Below are 18,934 nucleotides of genomic sequence, written 5' to 3' on the forward strand. Positions count from 1 at the left end.
TCAGCCGGGCGCGGTGGCGGGCGCCTATAGTCCCAGCTACTCGGGAGGCTGAGGTAGGAGAATGGCGTGAACCCGGGAGGCGGAGCTTGCAGTGAGTGGAGATCGCGCCACTGCACTCCAGCCTGGGCGACAGAGCGAGACTCCATCTTAAAAAAATAAATAAATAAAAATTTAAAAAATAAATAAATAAATAAATAAGGAAGAGGTTTTTTATTCCGCCGGGAGCGTCCGCAGACTCGCGTCTTAAGAGCCGAGCTCTCCGAGAAAGAAATACCTGGCCTTTTTAAAGGCTTACAACTTTAAGGGGTCCACGTGAAAAGGGTCGTGATAAATCAAGCAAGCGTGGGAAATGTGACTGGGGGGCTACCTGCATCAGCTAACAGAACAGAAAGTTTTACAATGCTTTTTTCCTACAGTGTCTGAAATTTACAGATAAGTAGTTTAGGTCAGGGGTTGATGTTATTATTACTTTGTTTAACTCCTAGGGCCAGATGGTAGTGCCAAGGTTGTCTGGCTATTTATCTTACTTTTGTTTCTTCCTCTCTTTCCTCCTGTCTTGTGAACTAGGCAAGGTGAGGGGAGGAGGGCAGCAGGAGTAGTGGTCTCCTTCCTTATTACTATTATTATTGGAGAGAAAAGGTGTTACTGTTACCCAGGTCTCAAACTCCTGGCCTCAAGCAGTCCTCCCAATTTAGCCTCCCAAAGTGCTAGGATTACAGGCATGAGCCACTTCATCTGACACAGAGAATTCACATATCACCCCTTCTCCACTTTTTTTTTCTTTTTTTGAGACAGGGATTCACTGTGTTGCCTAGGCTAGAGTGCGGTGGCACCATGCCGGCTCACTGCAGCCTCAGCCTCCTAGGATCAATCAATCCTCCCACCTCAGTCTCCCAATCAGCTGGGACTACAGGCGCGCGCCACCACGCCCAGCTAATTTTTCGTATTTTTAGTAGATACCGGGTTTCGCCATGTTTCCCAGGCTGGTCTCGAACTCCTGGGATCAAGAGATCCACCTGCCTCGGCCTCCCAAAGTGCTGGGATTACAGGAGAGAGCCGCTGCGTCCGGCCCGTCTCCACTTTTAAAATTTCCAGTGACAGAAATTGTGAAAAGCAACAAGAGTTGTGTGTTTTAATATCCTAAACTCGAAGACAAACATAAATGTAAATAAAAACTGTCAGAACTCTCTGCAATCTTCAGTTTGGGTCTTCCAGGCTGCTGCAGCGTTGTTCACAAATCCACACACCTCTAAAGGCAGGCACAGAGCGCTTTCCTGGGTAGTCGGGTGGCCTGCTGGTAGTTGCAGGCTTCTGGTTTCCCACCTTAATGGCGATGGCAGGGCAACCTGTATTGGTGATGCTCTTTGCACAAGCAGTTCTTTCTGCCCGGAACGCCCTTCCCCAGCCTTTGCCTTAATAAATACCACTCTTTCTTCAAAACTCTGCTCAATAGGGGCACCTTTTTGACGAGCTTAGTCGTCAGACTCCCTAATACAGTTCATAGTTTTCACATTTTTGTACAATCTGTTCAAGTTCTAACTCCCCGCCCAAAGGGCTGCGGGCTCACCGCCGGCGCTCATGCCTAGCACCACGGCGAGCGAAGATGCGGAGTTCATAAAGCAGAATTACCCGGTGTTATCATTCTCAACACTAAACCAGCTCACCCTTTTCCGGTAAGTAGTTCCTGATAGTCCGGCCCAGCCCTCCGCCCGGCCCCGCCCTCGCCTGGCTCCGCTCTGCGCCTGCGCCTTGGGAATCGAGGCTGGCGTATTCTCCAATCCCCTCGCTGGAAGACTTCACTATTCTCCTCCCTGTGGGTGGAGCGAAGTTTGGGCACTTGGGTCCTACCGTTGTTATTAGTCTTTAGTCGTAATTAATATTAAATAACAAAATTAAATGGGTTTATTTTTCGTGAAAAGTTAATTCTCCTTGTTTTTGGCTTTGCCCCTCATGCCCCAAATGGTACAGTCCCACACCAGCCAGCTTCCCTACCCAACACCCCTGACGCCTGCGACGGAGAGGCGCCTTCCGTGCTGTCGTCATCACGTCGGCCGGAGCTAGCGCTGCGTCCTGGGCCACGCCTCCCGGCGCAACGCCGCTCCTCCCCGGTTACTAAGCGGCCTTGGATACCTGGCCGCGGGATGCTGGGCGGCGTCAGGTGACCGGTGGTCGCTGGGCGTCAGGTAAAGGGCTACAACAGTGGTGGGCCAGCTGGGGCGGTGGGGCGGCCTGGGAGCTGGCGAGGGCCTCGACACACTCTTCGAGGCCGCTGGGCCAGTCATAGAACATCCAGGGTCCACCGGGGTGAAGTAAACTGTGGGCGCGGACGTAGCCCGGGGTCCTGGCGCTCTGGTTGGGCGCCCATCTGCAGGGCCTCGGGTGATGCGGCTTTTTTAGTCGTTCCGCTGACTATGAAAGAGCATCGGAAGAGGAATCGTAAAGTCTTAATCTCTCTTCTGTCGTGGCTGCGATGCCCCGGTATTCATGTGGGAAATACTGATTTGACTGGTAATGTTATTGAAGAGAAAGCGAGAGAATGGTTGTGCAGCGTTACCCAAATATTCGTTATTTTTACAGTTTTAAAGGCCTTATAGTATCATTAAGGAAATGCATTTCTAGCTAAGTCTGACGGTGCAGGAACGCAGACCTGCTACTCTCACCAGGGGCTGAACTAACCGAACAAAAAAAATAGATGTGTCACATTAGTGGGATCATGGAGGGGGCAGTTTTTCAACTGGACAAAATGATGTTAAAGTGCTTAAAGAAGAAGAAATATGTGAAAGTAGCCAGGAAAATTCTAAAATTAATGGTAATAAGGGAAATTAGCTCTCCAGAGCCACCAGATATTATAACATAAAGGTATAGCAATTAAACTACTTAGAAGATGGGTGCAGCAGTGTGGGCCCGTAGTCCTGGCTACTTGGTAGACTGAGGCGGGAGGATCCCTTGAGCCCAGGAGTCAGAGACCAGCATGGGCATCAAAGGGAAACTCTATCTCTGAAAAAAATAAATAAATTTTTAAAAAAGAAAGTTTGGAACTCAGCAGGAGCTTACAGGCAGATAGAATATATTAGAACTCAGAATAAGAGCCAGTTATATATAGGGATTTATTATATAGGGAAGGTGGTACTGAATTTCAAATCAGCATTAGAAAGGTGAATTGGGGTCAGGCAGCTTTTTTAGTAATTTAGAAAGTTGAACCAGTCGAGCGAGGTGTCTCACACCTGTAATCCCAGCACTTTGGGAGGCCAAAGTGAGTGGATCACTTGAGGTCAGGAGTTCCAGACTCCTGGCCAACCTGGTGAAAGACCGTCTCTACTATCGCGTGCGCCTGTAATCCCAGCTACTGGGGAGGCTGAGGCGGGAGAATCACTTGAACCCGGGAGGCAGAGGTTGCAGCCAGCCGAGATTGCGCCACTGCACTCCAGCCTGGGTAACAGAGCAAGACTATGCCTCGAAAAAGAAGGAAAAAAAAAAAACGGAATGAAGCCCGTTTTGAGCACCACAATAATTTCCAGATGGACTAAAATTTAAATGTTAAAATATTACATCACGAATTAGCCGGGTGTGTTGGGCGCCTGTAGTCCCAGCCACTTGGGAGGCTGAGGCACGAGAATCTCTTGAACCTGGGAGGCGGAGGTTGTGGTGAGCCGAGATTGTGCCACTACACTCCAGCTTGGGCGACAGAGCACACTCTGTCTCAAAAAAAAAAAAAAAAAAAAAAAGGAAAAAGGAAAAAAAAATTACATTGCAAAGTACTGAAAGAAAGCATTGTTCAATTTATTTATAATCTTAGAATGACAAAAACTCTTCTAAATGTTTCATGTCATCCAGAAGCCAGAAAGGAAAATATTAATACTTTTAATTCTATAAAATTTAAAATCTCTATGGCCTGCAAAATTCAACCAAACCAAAAAAAGTATCAGAAGCCAAATAAATTTAAGAAAATATTTGTTTAATGATCAATTAGAAAATTATGAAACCTGACTGGGTGCAGTGGCTCATGCCTGTAAACCAGCACTTTGGGAGGCTGAGGTAGGAGGATCACTTGAGGCCAGAAGTTTAAGGGCAACATAGCGAGACCTTGCTTCTGCAAAAAATTCAAAAATTAGCTGGGCACTGGTGCGCACCTGTAGTCCCAGTTACCCAGGAGGCTGAGGTGGGATGATTGCTTGAGCCCGGGAGGTCAAGGCTGCGGTGTATCGTGATTGCACACGATACATTCCCAGCCTGGGTCACTGTGTGGGACTTTTATCTCAAATAAGAAGAAGTTTTTAAAAAGAAAAATTTCAAGAGAAAAATGATCGGAGTACCTGGACAAGAAAATCAGAAGAAAAGAAATACAAGTGGCAGAAATCTATAGCAAGGGACCACTATCTCACTAACTTCAAAGTGGAAATTAAAACAGTAATGAGGGCTTTTTTTTTTTTTTTTTTGGCAAAGACGACAAAGACTGAAAATAGGATTGTGTGGAAACAGAAGCATGTTAGTGGAAGTATAAAATCATAATTTTTTGGAGGGCAATTTGGAAATGATTTACTCAGCCATTCAATAGGTAAGAATCTACAAATAGGCAAAGTGCAGAAAAACATGTTGTTTAACATTGATGTTTTTACTATTGTTTTAGAAAATATTTGATAAAAGATGTCAATCAGTATATGACTGGTTAAATAAATTATGGTAGATCCATAAAATGAATACTGTGCAGCTGTTTTTGTTGTTGTTGTTGTTTAAAGACAGGGTCTCGCTCTGTTCTCTAGGCTGGAGTGCAGAGTGAGGTGATTGTGGCTCACTGCAGCCTCAACCTCCTGGGCTCAAGCAATCCTCTCACCTCAGCCTCCTGAATAGCTGGGACTAAGATATGTGCCAGCATGCCCTGCTGATTTTTGTAGAGATGTGGTCCAGGCTGGTCTGGAACTGCTGAGCTCAAGCGATCCTCCTACCTCAGCCTCCCAAAGTGCTGGAATTATAGGCATAAGCCACTGCACCCAGCCCTGTGTAGCTGTTTAAAAGAATATGGTAGATCCATGTGTACTGACAAAGAAAGATGTCAAATATACAAGGTTAGGTGAACCAAATGTTTCAGAGTAATGCGTGTGGTAAGATCCTATTTCATAAAATAAAACTGTAAGTTAATATATGTATAAAAAGAATGTAGAACTGGGTGCAGTGGCTCACCCCTGTAATCCCAGCACTTTGGGAGGCCAAGGCGGGCGGATCACGAGGTCAGGAGTTCGATACCAGCCTGACCAACATGGTGAAACCGTGTCTCTACTAAAAATACAAAAATTAGCCAGGAATGGTGGCACTTGCCTGTAATCCCAGCAACTCAGGAGGCTGAGGGAGGAGAATCGCTTGAACCCAGGAGATGGAGGTTGCAGTGAGCCGAGATCATGCTGTTGCACTCCAGCATGGAAGATAGAGCAAGACTCCATCTCAAAAAAAAGAAAAGAAAAGAAAAAAAGAATCTAGAAGACTATACCCTGCGCTTAACAGTAGTTAGCAGTGATGAATCAGGTTGGAAACATGGTCTTGGGACACAAGAGCAGGGTGATGGCGGGGCAGGGCCATAGGTGTAGGCTGTTGGGAGGGTCTGGGCAAGAGGTGGAAAGCAAAAATGGGTAGGGGAGGGCTGGGTTGGTTTTGGTATTAGGTTTCTGTGCTGTGCTTTTGCATTTCATTCTTGACCTTTGAGAATTGTAGGAATTTCCTAGATAGGTTTCAGTTGTATGCCCTTTCTTGATAAATAGTAGTAGAAGGCAACTATTTATTGCTTTTAGGGTCTTTGGAATATTGTTTATTGATTTTCTGATCCCTTCTTTCTTCCGTAAGGTAACCATGGAGAAAGAGCTGCGGAGCACCATTGTTTTCAATGCCTACAAAAAGGAGATATTTACCACCAACAACGGCTATAAATCCATGCAGAAAAAACTTCGGAGTAATTGGAAGATTCAGAGGTGACCGACCATGTATATTGTTTTCCCTTCTAAATGATATTGTCCTGCTGATAAAGCTGAGAAGTCTTTATTTTCTTATGTAACATAGATTGTTTAGGTGGGAGAAGCTCAATTTAAAGATTATTCAGAATTAGGTCTGGCGCGGTGGCTCACGCCTGTAATCCCAGCACTTTGGGAGGCTGAGGCAGGCGGATCACAAGGTCAGCGATCAAGACTGGCCATCACGGTGGCTAACACCTGTAATCCCAGCACTTTGGGATGCCAAGGCGGGTGGATCACGAGGTCAGGGGTTCAAGACAAGCCTGGACAAGATGGTGAAACCCCATCTCTACTAAAAATTTTTTAAAAATTAGCCAGGCATGGTGGCAAGTTCCTGTAATCCCAGCTCCTTGGGAGGCTGAAGCAGAGAATTGCTTGAACCTGGGAGGCGGAGGTTGCAGTGAGCCGAGATTGCGCCACTGCACTCCAGCCTGGGCAACAGAGTGAGACTCTATCTCAAAAAAAAAAAAAGAAAAATCAAGACCATCCTGGCCAACATGGTGAAACCCCGTCTCTACTAAAATTACAAAAATTAGCTGGGTATGATGGTGCCTGCGTATAGTCCCAGCTACTCGGGAGGCTGAGGCAGGAGAATCACTTAAACCCAGAAGGCGGAGGTTATAGTAAGCTGAGATCGCGCCACTGCACTCCAGCTTGGTGACAGAGCAAGACTCTGTCTCAAAAAATAAAAAAATTATTCATAATTAAATAAATTCTTATTAAAAGATCTCTTGGACAGGACGCAGTGGCTCATGCCTGTAATCCCAGCACTTTGGGAGGCTGAAGCAGGCAGATCACTTGAGTTGATAGTGCGTGCCTATAATCCCAGCTACTAAGGAGGTTGAGGGACAAGAATTCCTTGAACCCAGGCAGTGAAGCCTGCAGTGAGCCGAGATCATGCCACTGCACTCCAGCCTGGGCAACAGAGGGAAACTGTCAAAAACAAAAACCAAAAAACATTTCTTCTGAAATCAGCAATTAGGATATTATTAAAGCAGCATATTATTAAGTTGTCTTCCAAATCACATACCAAAAAATTATTCTAATTATACACACGTAGCTTTTTAAGATTTAGAGGCTTTCTTCATATTTTGACTGAGGTCAGAACTAGGGAAAGGAAACATGAGAATTAAATGAGAATAACTTTGACTTTGTGTATGTGTATGTTTCTTCTTAATAGGTGAGGATATGTAATCATACGAGCTAATGGTAGGGCTGATTGAATTAGTAGTTGAGGACTTCCTTATGCTTTAGCATGGCTTGATTTGAACACCTTGACTTACTGGAAGTATTTGGACAGAGGCCAGATGACTCTGGGGCAGGCCTTAGAAGGAATTCTCACTTTGGGAGAGAGACTGGACCAGTTACATCTAAGTCCCTTCATCTCTGAGCCTCTGTGGCCTCTGCTTCCAAATAGTTGAGAGACTAAAACAATACATAAATTGATTTAAATTATGGACCTAATATTTGCTTTTAAAATTGTATTTCTAGCTTAAAAGATGAAATCACATCTGAGAAGTTAAATGGAGTGAAACTGTGGATTACAGCTGGGCCAAGGGAAAAATTTACTGCAGCTGAGGTAAGAAATATCCACTAAAGAAGGAATATGGGGCCGGGCGCGGTGGCTCACGCCTATAATCCCAGCACTTTGGGAGGCCGAGGCGGGCGGATCACAAGGTCAGGAGATCGAGACCACGGTGAAACCCCGTCTCTACTAAAAATACAAAAAATTAGCCGGGCGCGGTGGCGGGCGCCTGTAGTCCCAGCTACTCAGGAGGCTGAGGCAGGAGAATGGCGTAAACCCAGGAGGCGGAGCTTGCAGTGAGCCGAGATCGCGCCACTGTACTCCAGCCTGGGCGACAGAGCGAGACTCCGTCTCAAAAAACAAAAAAAACAAAAAAAACAAAAACAAAAAAAAACAAAAAAAAAAGGCCGGGCGCGGTGGCTCAAGCCTGTAATCCCAGCACTTTGGGAGGCCGAGACGGGCGGATCACGAGGTCAGGAGATCGAGACCATCCTGGCTAACACGGTGAAACCCCGTCTCTACTAAAAAATACAAAAAAAACTAGCCGGGCGAGGTGGCGGGCGCCTGTAGTCCCAGCTACTCGGGAGGCTGAGGCAGGAGAATGGCGTGAACCCGGGAGGCGGAGCTTGCAGTGAGCTGAGGTCCGGCCACTGCACTCCAGCCTGGGCGACAGAGCGAGACTCCGTCTCAAAAAAAAAAAAACAAAAAACAAAAAAAAAAAAAACAAAAAACAAAAAAAAGAAGGAATATGGTGAAATGATTAAGAGCCTGGGCTCTGAAATACTGGATCTGAATCCTCCTTCACCACTTACTGTGTGGCCTTAAGGTAGTCACTTCATCTCTCTTTTCATCATGGAATTGTGATGATTAACCAAGATGCTTCATGTAAAGTATCAAACACATAGTGTGGGCCAATTAAATATTAGCCACATTTCTTTTTTTTTTTTTTTTTGAGACAGTCTCACTCTGTCACCCAGGCTGGAGTGTAGTGGCGTAATCTCAGCTCACGGCGACCTCCGCCTCCCGGGTTCAAGCAATTCTCCCTGCCTTAGCCTCCTGAGTAGCTGGGACTACAGGTGCCCACCACCACGCCTGGCTAATTTTTGTATTTTTAGTGGCAACGGGGTTTCACCATATTGGCCAGGCTGGTCTCAAACTCCTGACCTTATGCTGCCTACCTCAGCCTCCCGAAGTGCTGGGATTATAGGCGTGAGCCACTGCGCCCGGCCACTAGCCACACTTCTTTGCTATATTTTTGCTTTGAAAATAGGAAAATTCTGCCAGGTGCGGTGGCTCATACCTGTAATCCCAGCGCTTTGGGAGGCCGAGGCAGGTGGATCACCTGAGGTCGAGAGTTCGAGACCACCCTGACCAACATGGAGAAACCCCATCTCTACTAAAAATACAAAATTAGCCAGGCCTGGTGACGTGTTCCTGTAATCCCAGCTACTCGGGAGGCTGAGGCAGGAGAATCGCTTGAACCCAGGAGGCGGAGGTTACCGTGAGCCAAGATCATGCTATTCGCACTTCAGCCTGGGCAACAAGAGCAAAACTCCATCTCAGAAAAAAAAAAAAAAGGAAAATTCCATTTAAAATAAAGATGTTTATTATTCTGGTTTATGGAATGGATAAAGAATGATAAATGTAAGGCCCAGAATACAAATGACAAGTATTGGTGAGAATGGGAAGTTATTGGAACCCTTCCACACTGATGGTGGGAATGTAAAATGGTGCAGTCACCATGAAAAACAGTATGGCAGTTCCTCAAAAATTTAAGCATAAAATTGCCATATGATGGCTGTGTGTGATGGCCCATGCTTGTAATCCCAGCACTTTGGGAGGCCGAGGCGTGTGGATCACTTGAGGTCAGGAGTTTGAGACTAGCCTGGCCAACATAGTGAAACCCCGTCTCTACTAAAAATACGAAAATTAGCCAGGCGTGATGGTGTGCACCTGTAATCCCAGCTACTTGGGAGGCTGAGGCAGGAGAATCACTTGAACCTGGGAGGCAGAGTTGCAGTGAGCAGGGATCGGGTCACTGGACTCCAGCCTGGGCAACAGAGGGAGACTCCATTTCAAAAAAAAAAACAAAAAAAAAGCCTGCCATATGATCTAGCAATTCCACTTCTGGGTATATGCTCAAAAGAATGGAAAACCGGATCTCAAAGAGATAATTGCACACCTATCTTCTTAGCAGCACTATTCACAATAGCCAAAATGTGGAAATAGCCCAAGTATCCATTGGCAGATGAATAGATAAGATATGGTATATACATACAATGGAGTATTATTCAGTCTTAAATAGGAAGATAATTCTGATACATGCTACAACATGAATAAATCTTGAGGACATTATGCCAGATGAAAATAAGGCAGACACTAAAAGACAAATACTGTATGATTTCACTTATGCAAGCATGAGGTATGTAGAGTAGTCGAATTTGTAGAGACAGAAAATAGAAGGGTGGTGATTGCCAGGACCTGGGGGAAGTGGGGAATGGAGAGTTGCTGTTTAATAGGTATAGAGTTGCAGTTTTGCAAGATGAAAGCAGTTCTGCAGATTGGTTGCCCAACTGTGTGAGTATATTTAATACTGCTGGACTAGGCCAGGCACAGTGGCTCACACCTCTAACCCCAGCACTTTGGTAGGCTAAGGTGGGTGGATCACTTGAGGCTAGGAGTTCGAGACCAGCCTGGCCAACATGGTGAAACCCCATCTCTACTAAAAATACAAAAATTAGCCGACGTGGTGGCGCATGCTTGTACTCCCAGTTACTTGGGAGGTGGAGGCGGGAGAATCGCTTGAACATGGGAGGCAGAGGTTGCAGTGAGCCGAGATTGCGCCACTGCACTCCAGCCTGGGCGACAGAGACCCTGTCTGAAAAGAGAAAACAAAAAAAACTGCTGAACTATATACTTCAGAATGGTTAAGATGGTAAATTTAGGAAAAGTTAGGTGTGTTTTTTCACAGTCAATAAAACAAAAATCCCAGAACATAGAAAGAGCCATTTTACAGAGAATGGGAAGTACCTTTGTGCTCAGAGAGAATATGGGGAGTAGGGAGGATGAGGCAGGGCAAGGCCAATGTGGTCCTTAGATTGAGGCCAGCCACGGTCTCCTGCTGTTTCTCTGGGTGGTGCCATGGGGAAGAGGTCCAATGGGGAGCATTTCTAGTGTCCTTTGTTTCTCAATTTGATTGCAAGGCGAGCTTCCCCTCTGGGAATGGCATGGAGAGAGACATGATTGTTTGATCAGGTTAATTGACAGAAGGAGTAGGAATTACCATTGGCATTGTGGAAGTAACCAGCAACTCCAACCCACTGAGACCTTGAGGGAAATGTACACACAGAGGGCAGTGGCCTGCAGAGCAACACTCTATTACTTGTTGGGCTTTGGCTCCATCTCCCCATCCACCTAGCGAAGCCAGTGAGAGTTGGCCTGATGTTTGCCAGGAACCAACCAGCCTCGGGAACACAGGGGCATCCAGAGAGAGGGTCAGAACTTGGTGCCTGGGCCTTTTCCCAAGTGGAGATGGGTGCCAGGCCAAGCCTTAGTTTGGGCTTCCAGGGATGGAAGGCTGTTGCATCCAAGAGACACAAGTCCTTCGAGAGGCAAGTTTGATGTAACTTTATCCTAATAAAACGTCCTCTCCCAGACCAGTCCCTGACACCATGCCTTCTCTTTGGAGTTGGAGTGAGGTGGGAAGAAAAGGGAGAAAAGCTATTAGCTTTTTTTTCTAGGAACCAGCATGCCCTTGTGTTACAGTTCTTCCAATAGGCTCATGCTGGTGAGATCACTGCTTTCCTTGTCATAGCTGCTGGCCTCCTAGACTGTTACCCCTGGAGAGCTGTGTGATGCCTTTTTCATGTTGGCTTCCAGAAACTTCTGTGACAGGACAGACATCATATGTCTGATATTTGGTGCTAGTATCAGGCTAGAAACTAGGCTGAACAGTCTTCCCTTATTTCCACCTCAACTGCATTAACGCATCAGACTAGCTTTGTGGTGGTATTCAGTTACGACCAGGTAACCACATGGCTGAGACGAGTATTTTCCAACCCTAACAGACCAGCATCCACCTATATTACCAGTGCCAACTTTGTTACCCTGAATTGAAATGCAAAGATAATCTAAACCACCACCATTAAAAAAGTAAAGCAATACAGCTTCCTAACTTTAATGTACATAAATTAGAGGATGATTTATGAAAGAATATATGTATTTCAAATTGTAAATGTTTAGGCATATATATACTAGGAGAATATACATATTTCAGTTTGTTAATGCTTGGTCATACATACATTAGAACACTTCTTTATGTTTGACATTTTGAAATAAATGTGTAATAAATGTATAGAATTCCCATGAATGGGATAGCTACATATGCAGACTGGAGGAAGTGATGTATTGGCAATTCAAATCATGAGCCGTGTTGCTGTCGGTGATGTGATTTTTCCAAAATATTGACTAACTCTTGGTAAAGTTCTATTAATAAAAAGAGTATAATTCTTCTCTCAGTTTACATGGTAGTTGGGTACCTGGGAATTCAGTATATGTTAAGTTGTGCAAAAAATACTTTGTGCAGTATTTACGTATAATTTGGGCTGGGCGCAGTAGCTTACTCCTGTAATCCCAGGAGTTTGGGAGGCCGAGGCGGGTGGATCACCTTAGGTCAGGAGTTTGAGATCAACCTGGCCAACATGGTGAAACCTTGTCTCTGCTAAAAATACAAAAATTAGCTGGGTGTGGTGGCAGGCGCCTGTGGTCACAGCTACTCAGGAGGCTGAGGCAGGAGAATCACTTGAACCCAGAAGGTGAAAGTTGCAGTGAGCCGAGATTGAGCCACTGCAGCATGGGTGACAGAGCGAGACTTCATCTCAAAAAAAATAAATAAATTGGAGTTAGATTTTAGGCTAAGCTTCATTTGTTTGTTTGCTTTTTCTTTTTTAAACCTATGTGACTATCTGAGAAGATAGTCATGTCTTCTCATGTGAAACAGTTCTTTACTGTGTGGGACTGGTCTGAATATTGCAGGACCTTAACTTCCCTGCCCTTCACCCACTAAAATGTCCTTAAACATTAACATTATGGCATTAATATTATGCCGTATTAATATTAATATTATGGTGATCCATAATACATGCTAGATGATTTAAATGCCTCCACTGAGAGCCACTGGCCTGGATCACCCAGTCTTGATTACATGAAATATCTCACATTTGCTGCCACACTGTAAAACTTAACAGTGTGAATGCATTCTAAGCCAATTTCTAAAATTTAAGTCTGTAAAATTAATCTTTCTTCCTGTTTTTGCGATAAAGAAATAAGAAACCTCCAATTTGTACCAAATATCTGTTCTTTTGTTAGAAGGGTCTCACTTACATGCAGAGCTGGAAACTGGGTCATAATTAATTCGTGGAAGCTCCTTCAACTTTTGCCCATCTGTGTTATTGCACACCACGTCCTTCATGTGTCTTTTTCTTCCAATGCCAGATGGCCAATAGGACACAGTAGATACTAATACTTACTGTATACTCATTGCATTTAGGCAACATGGACAAATCCCAGAACCACATAATCATAAATACCAAGTCCCAGTAGAATTTCCCAAGTGAAAGCTATGTTCTGAGAATATATATTGCAAACTAGATCTGGCTTGCTGTTATCAGTCATAGAACATAGCATATATTTACGGCTATCTGGGAAGAGGAGTTTGAGAGGAAATCAAAAGGAAGAAAAAGGAAGATGAATTTAGGGAGAGATTCAGTCTGTTGTTCAGGGTCCAGGATCCATGCAGTTATAACCCATTTGTTTTGTTTTTCTGTTGTTGTTCCAAAAAATATTTACTAAGGATCTGTTATGTACCTAGTTATGTGCCAGGTTCTAGGACTAACGCTAGGGATCAAAGTCAAATAGCACTTGATCTCTCCATTCTAGGAACTGATAGTCTAGGGGAAATGAAACAAATGGACCATCTACTGATAATGATCAATGTTCTAAGTTCCACATTTCTACAGAAGCACAGAAAAGAGGCATTGGATTATTGGGCCCAGAGGAAATGGACTTTGAGCTGATTTTTTTTTTTTTTTTTTTTTTTTTTAGACAAGAGTTTTGCTCTGTTGCCAGATTGGAGTGCATTGGTACATTCTCAGCTCATTGCAACCTCCGCCTCCCAGGTTCAACTGGTTCTCCTGCCTCAGCCTCCTGAGTAGCTGGAATTACAGGCATCTGCCAACACACCTGGCTATTTTTTGTATTTTTAGTAGACACGGGGTTTCACCATGTTGGCCAGGCTGGTCTCGAGCTCCTGACCTCAAGTGATCCACCCACCTCAGCCTCCCAAAGTGTTGGGATTACAGGCGTGAGCCACTGTGCCTCACCTTAATTTTGATTTTGAAATAATTCATTTTTTTATTTTGTTTTGTTTTTTTGTTGTGTTTCATTTTTGAGACGGAATCTTGCTCTTTTGCCCAGGCTGGAATGCAGTGGTGCGATCTCAGCTCACTGCAACCTTCACCACCTGGGTTTAAGCAATTCCCCGCTCTCAGCCTCCTGAGTAGCTGGGACTACAGGTGCATACCACCATGCCTGGCTAAGTTTTGTGTTTTTAGTAGAGATGGGGTTTCACCATGTTGGCCAAGCCGATCTTGAACTCCTAACCTCAGGTGATCTGCCTACTTGGCTTCCAAAGATTCATTTGTTTTGTTTTTGTTTTTGTTTTTGAGACAGAGTCTCACTCTGTTGCCCAGGCTGGAGTGCAGTGGCGCAATCTTGGCTCACTGCAAGCTCCGCCTCCCAGGTTCACGCCATTCTCCTGCTTCAGCCTCCCGAGTAGCTGGGATGACAGGCACCCACCACCACGCCCAGCTAATTTTTTTTATTTTTATTTTTAATAGAGTCGGGGTTTCACCGTGGTCTCGATCTCCTGACCTCGTGATCTGCCCGCCTCGGCCTCCCAAAGTGTTGGGATTACAGGCATGAGCCACCGTGCCCGGCCAGATTCATTTGTTTTATGCAGTGTGGCGAAGTCAGGGGGAGAGGAAAATTCAGGGAGCATGCAAGAGCAAGAGGGCCTTGCTGTGGCAAAGCTAGTCTGGGCAGTAGTTTCCAAAGTAGGATGCATGTGATCAATCAATGGGGTGCCAGAAGGAAATTATGTTTATTATTCATATTTTCATTACCCTTAAAACATTTTCTTTTTTTTTTTTTTTTTTTTTTTTTTGAGACGGAGTCTTGCTCTGTGCCCCAGGCTGGAGTGCAGTGGCGCGATCTCAGCTCACTGCAAGCTCCGCCCCCCCGGGTTCACGCCATTCTCCTGCCTCAGCCTCCCGAGTAGCTGGGACTACAGGCGCCCGCCACCTCGCCCGGCTAGTTTTCTTGTATTTTTAGTAGAGACGGGGTTTCACCGTGTTAGCCAGGATGGTCTCGATCTCCTGACCTCGTGATCCGCCCGTCTCGGCCTCCCAAAGTGCTGGGATTACAGGCTTGAGCCACCGCGCCCGGCCTAAAACATTTTCTTTTTGGGAGTTGTTTTAAATTATAAAGTGCATATTTTGTGTAGAGATACATACATATTGGATGTATTTATATGCATGTTCAGATTTTTTTCTGCTGGAGTGCTTGATGAAGAGAGTTAAGAAACTGTTTGTCTGATCCACCCACCCCAGATTTTCTCAGGCTAGACCAGCAAGATCAACCCTCGATTTTTCTCCCATCCCCAGCTTTGTGAAAACAAGAGAGAGCTTCCAGGAGATAAACAGAAAACATGCATTTCTGTCTATGGTGTAGTTGGTCAATGACCTTGAACAGAATTTCTCCCAGGTGTGGTATGAAATGTGTTCATCCTGATATCCTCTGTGGGCCGTCAAGAGAAGGCGTTGTCTAAATTAGTGGTTCTTAACCAGGGTGATTCTATTTCTTCTTCTCCTGAGGGAACGTGGCAATCTCAAGAGACATTTTTGGTTAGTAGGTGGAGACCAGGGGTGCCTCTGAATGGAGAAGTGAGCGCTTCCTTTAGTTAAGTTTTTCACTTTTGACTTGCTGTCTGATAGCTTTGAAACTGTAAGTTTACTTTGAGTATTTTGGAGCTTTATGCTCAGAGACAAGCTTGGAGATCCTACATAGAGAGTACTTTTTATCTCATATACATTTATATGTAAATGCCTTATAGATTTGAAGTATTTATTTTTCATCTAGTTAAGATCTTATGGTATTTCGGGCAAAAGTCTTTTGAGTATATTCATAGATTGCTTTTTTCCTTTGTGTAGTTTGAAATCCTGAAGAAATATCTTGACAGCGGTGGAGATGTCCTTGTGATGCTAGGAGAAGGTGGAGAATCCAGATTTGACACCAATATTAACTTTTTACTGGAAGAATATGGAATCATGGTTAATAATGGTAATTAGTATTATTATTTTCAGTAGAGGCAGTAATTTTCTATCTATTATTTTATATCATAGCCCTCTAGGTCCAGTGGCATAATGGAAAAAGCCCTGGGCTGTGTATGCATGTTTTAATGTTCCATTCTCATCAGCAGTCTGAGCCTCCTAGGTTTGGGCTGCTTCCATTTATAAAGTGAGATGGATTGGAACCAAGTTCCAGGGTGCCTTTCAGGTAAAAATTGGTATGAGTCTATAATATCAAACTTATTTCTAACCTAAAATATACCTCCTTCTGTTTTTCCCTCATAGATGCTGTGGTTAGAAATGTATATCACAAATATTTCCATCCTAAAGAAGCTCTAGTTTCCAGTGGAGTCTTGAACAGGTAAGCATGTTGAAAGCAGAAATATCTTGGCCAGGTGTCGCTGCTCACGCCTGTAATCCCAGCACTTTGGGAAGCCAAGGCTGACGGATCATTTGAGATCAGGAGTTCAAAACTGGCCTGGCCAACATGAAACCCCATCTCCCCATCTAAAAATACAAAAAAATCAGCCAGGCATGGTGGCAGGCGCCTGTAATCCCAGCTACTCGGGAGGCTGAGGCAGGAGAATCGCTTGAGCCTGGGAAGCAGAGGTTGTATTGAGCTGAGATTGTGATATTGTACTCTGGCCTGGGTGACAGAGCAAGACTCCGTCTCAAAAAATAAATAAAGCAGAAATATCCTTACACATAACTCTCATTTCTTCTACATAAATCTTCCCTAATCTCTTGTCACACATTCTTTTCACTGCCCCTTCTTCTTTCTTTTTTTATGTTGTTATAATTTATTTTACTATATTACTACTCATTCATCAAATTATTTTTCTTCATCTTTTGAAACTTACTTCACATTCAACTTATTTTTTATTTTTATATATATATGTATGTATTTTTTGAGACAGAGTCTTGCTCTGTTGCTCAGGCTGGAATGCAGTGGTGGGAACACAGTTCACTGCAGCCTTGACCTCCCAGGCTTAAGCAATCCTCCCACCTTAGCCTCATATTTACTGTGCTAATGAATACAGTGTGAAATTCTCAAATTTTTTTTGTTTACTAGATTTTAATTTTTCTTCTTCAAGGGAAATTAGCCGAGCTGCAGGAAAGGCTGTGCCTGGGATCATTGATGAGGAAAGCAGTGGAAACAATGCCCAGTGAGTGTGTTTTCTGATGCCACATGAGGAGGATGTATCATTTTGAAGAGTCTTCTTTTTCAAAATGAAAAGAGCTTTTGTTTCTGGTTACAAAAATAATCAGAATTTGAACAGTTCAAGAGGAAAAAAAGTAGAAGCTCTGCACTGTAAGTCCATGCTCCTCCCCCTGAAGGTAGTCTTAATAATATAGTATTTAGGCCTGGCACGGTGTCTCACGCCTGTAATTCCAGCACTTTGGGAGGCCGAGGCGGGTGAATCACCTAAGGTCAGGAGTTTGAGATGAGCATAACCAACATGGCAAAATCCCATCTCTACTAAAACTACAAAAATTAGCCAGGTGTGGTGGTGTGTGCCTGTAGTCCCAGCTACTCGGGAAGCTGAGACAGGAGAATCATTTGAAACCTGGAGGTGGAGGTTGCAGTGAGCCCAGATTGCACCACTGCACTCCAGCCTCGGCAACAGAGCAATACTCCATATGGTATTTAGATTTCTAGGGGTTTTTTTTCCATTTATAGTTATAGGTAAGTACCTCTTCCTTTTTAATGACTGGATTAAATTGGATCTATCCCAGTTTATCTAACCAACTCCCTATTATTGGACATTTAAGTAGTTTATAATGTTTTTCTTTAATAATACCACCTGATGTTTGTCAAACATTGACTGTGTGACAGGCATGTATTACCTCATTTAATCCTTACAACTCTGGAAAGTTAGAGATGAGATACAGAGACATAATTGCCCAAATGCACATGACTACTCTGTGTCAGAACTTAGATGCAACCATAGGCAGTCTATTCTAGAGCCTGCACTCTTAACTTCTGTTCTGTATTATTGTTATAAACAATTTTATAGCCGGGTGTGGTAGCTCACTCCTGTCATCCCAGCACTTTGGGAGGCCAAGGCGAGTGGATCACCTGAGGTCAGGAGTTTGAAACCAGCCTGGCTAACATGGCGAAACCCCGTCTCTACTAAAAATAGAAAATTTAGCTGGGCGTGGTGGTGGGCGCCTATAATCCCAGCTACTTGGGAGGCTGAGGCAGGAGAATCGCTTGAACCTGGGAGGCAGAGGTTGCAGTGAGCTGCCGTCGCACCACTGCACTCTAGCCTGGGGGACAGAGGGAGACTTCATCTTAAAAAAAAAAAAATTATATTTGTTATTATAAATAATAAAGCACAAATGAACATCTTTTTTTTTTTTTTTTTGAGACGGAGTCTCACTTTGTCACCCAGGCTGGAGTGCAGTGGCACAATCTCAGCTCACTGCAACCTCCACCTCCCAGGTTCAAGCGATTCTCCCGCCTCAGCCTCCTGTGTAGCTGGGATTACAGGTGTCCACCACCACACCCAGCTAATTTCTGTATTTTTAGTAGAGATGGGGTTTCACCATGTCAGTCAGGCTGGTCTTGAACTCCTGACCTCAGGTAATCCACCTGCCTCAGCCTCCCAAAGTGCTGGGATAAGTGAACATCTTTGTATGTACAGTTTTGTGCACTTGTGGTAGTATTTTTTAGGGTAAATTTCTCAGCATTGAAATTTCTGGGTCAGAGGTCTTCCAACAGATGGGCTACCAAATGTAGTGTATTACCAGATGTCTCTCAGGGAGGTGGTACCACTGACAGTCCCTATGAGCACACCCCTTTTTCCTCTCTTGCTAGCACGGAGTATTCTAGTAAACATGGTATCTGTTTCTTTAAATTTGCATTTTTAAAAATTATTAGTGCATAGGATGACCTTTAAAGTCTACTGGCTGATTGTATTTCTTCTGTGAATTTCATGTTCACTGCTTTTTGGCCATTTTTCTATTGATGATTTGTCTTTTTGCATTCATTTATAATGCCTCCA

General features: G+C 44.3%; 1 protein-coding gene across 4 annotated transcripts in view; it reads left to right on the forward strand.

Moving 5' to 3' along the window:
* Nucleotides 1-2,067: 2,067 nt before the first annotated feature.
* Nucleotides 2,068-18,934, forward strand: part of IFT52 (intraflagellar transport 52) — a 54,684-nt gene continuing 37,817 nt past the window's right edge. For 3 of the 4 annotated variants that reach the window (XM_065523180.1, XM_005569044.4, XM_065523179.1), the window contains exons 1-6: nucleotides 2,068-2,183; nucleotides 5,833-5,957; nucleotides 7,488-7,575; nucleotides 15,789-15,918; nucleotides 16,212-16,287; nucleotides 17,021-17,092. Coding sequence is in view for 3 of the 4 variants with exons in the window: in XM_005569044.4 (XP_005569101.1) it covers nucleotides 5,839-5,957; nucleotides 7,488-7,575; nucleotides 15,789-15,918; nucleotides 16,212-16,287; nucleotides 17,021-17,092 (485 nt within the window). In the remaining variant the exon portion in view is untranslated. Of the gene's footprint in view, nucleotides 2,184-4,441; nucleotides 4,556-5,832; nucleotides 5,958-7,487; nucleotides 7,576-15,788; nucleotides 15,919-16,211; nucleotides 16,288-17,020; nucleotides 17,093-18,934 lie in introns of those variants that run through there. The other variant, XM_065523178.2, reaches the window with a different exon arrangement.

This window comes from Macaca fascicularis, chromosome 10 (genome assembly GCF_037993035.2).
Source record: "Macaca fascicularis isolate 582-1 chromosome 10, T2T-MFA8v1.1".
Taxonomy (NCBI): Eukaryota; Metazoa; Chordata; class Mammalia; order Primates; family Cercopithecidae; genus Macaca; species Macaca fascicularis.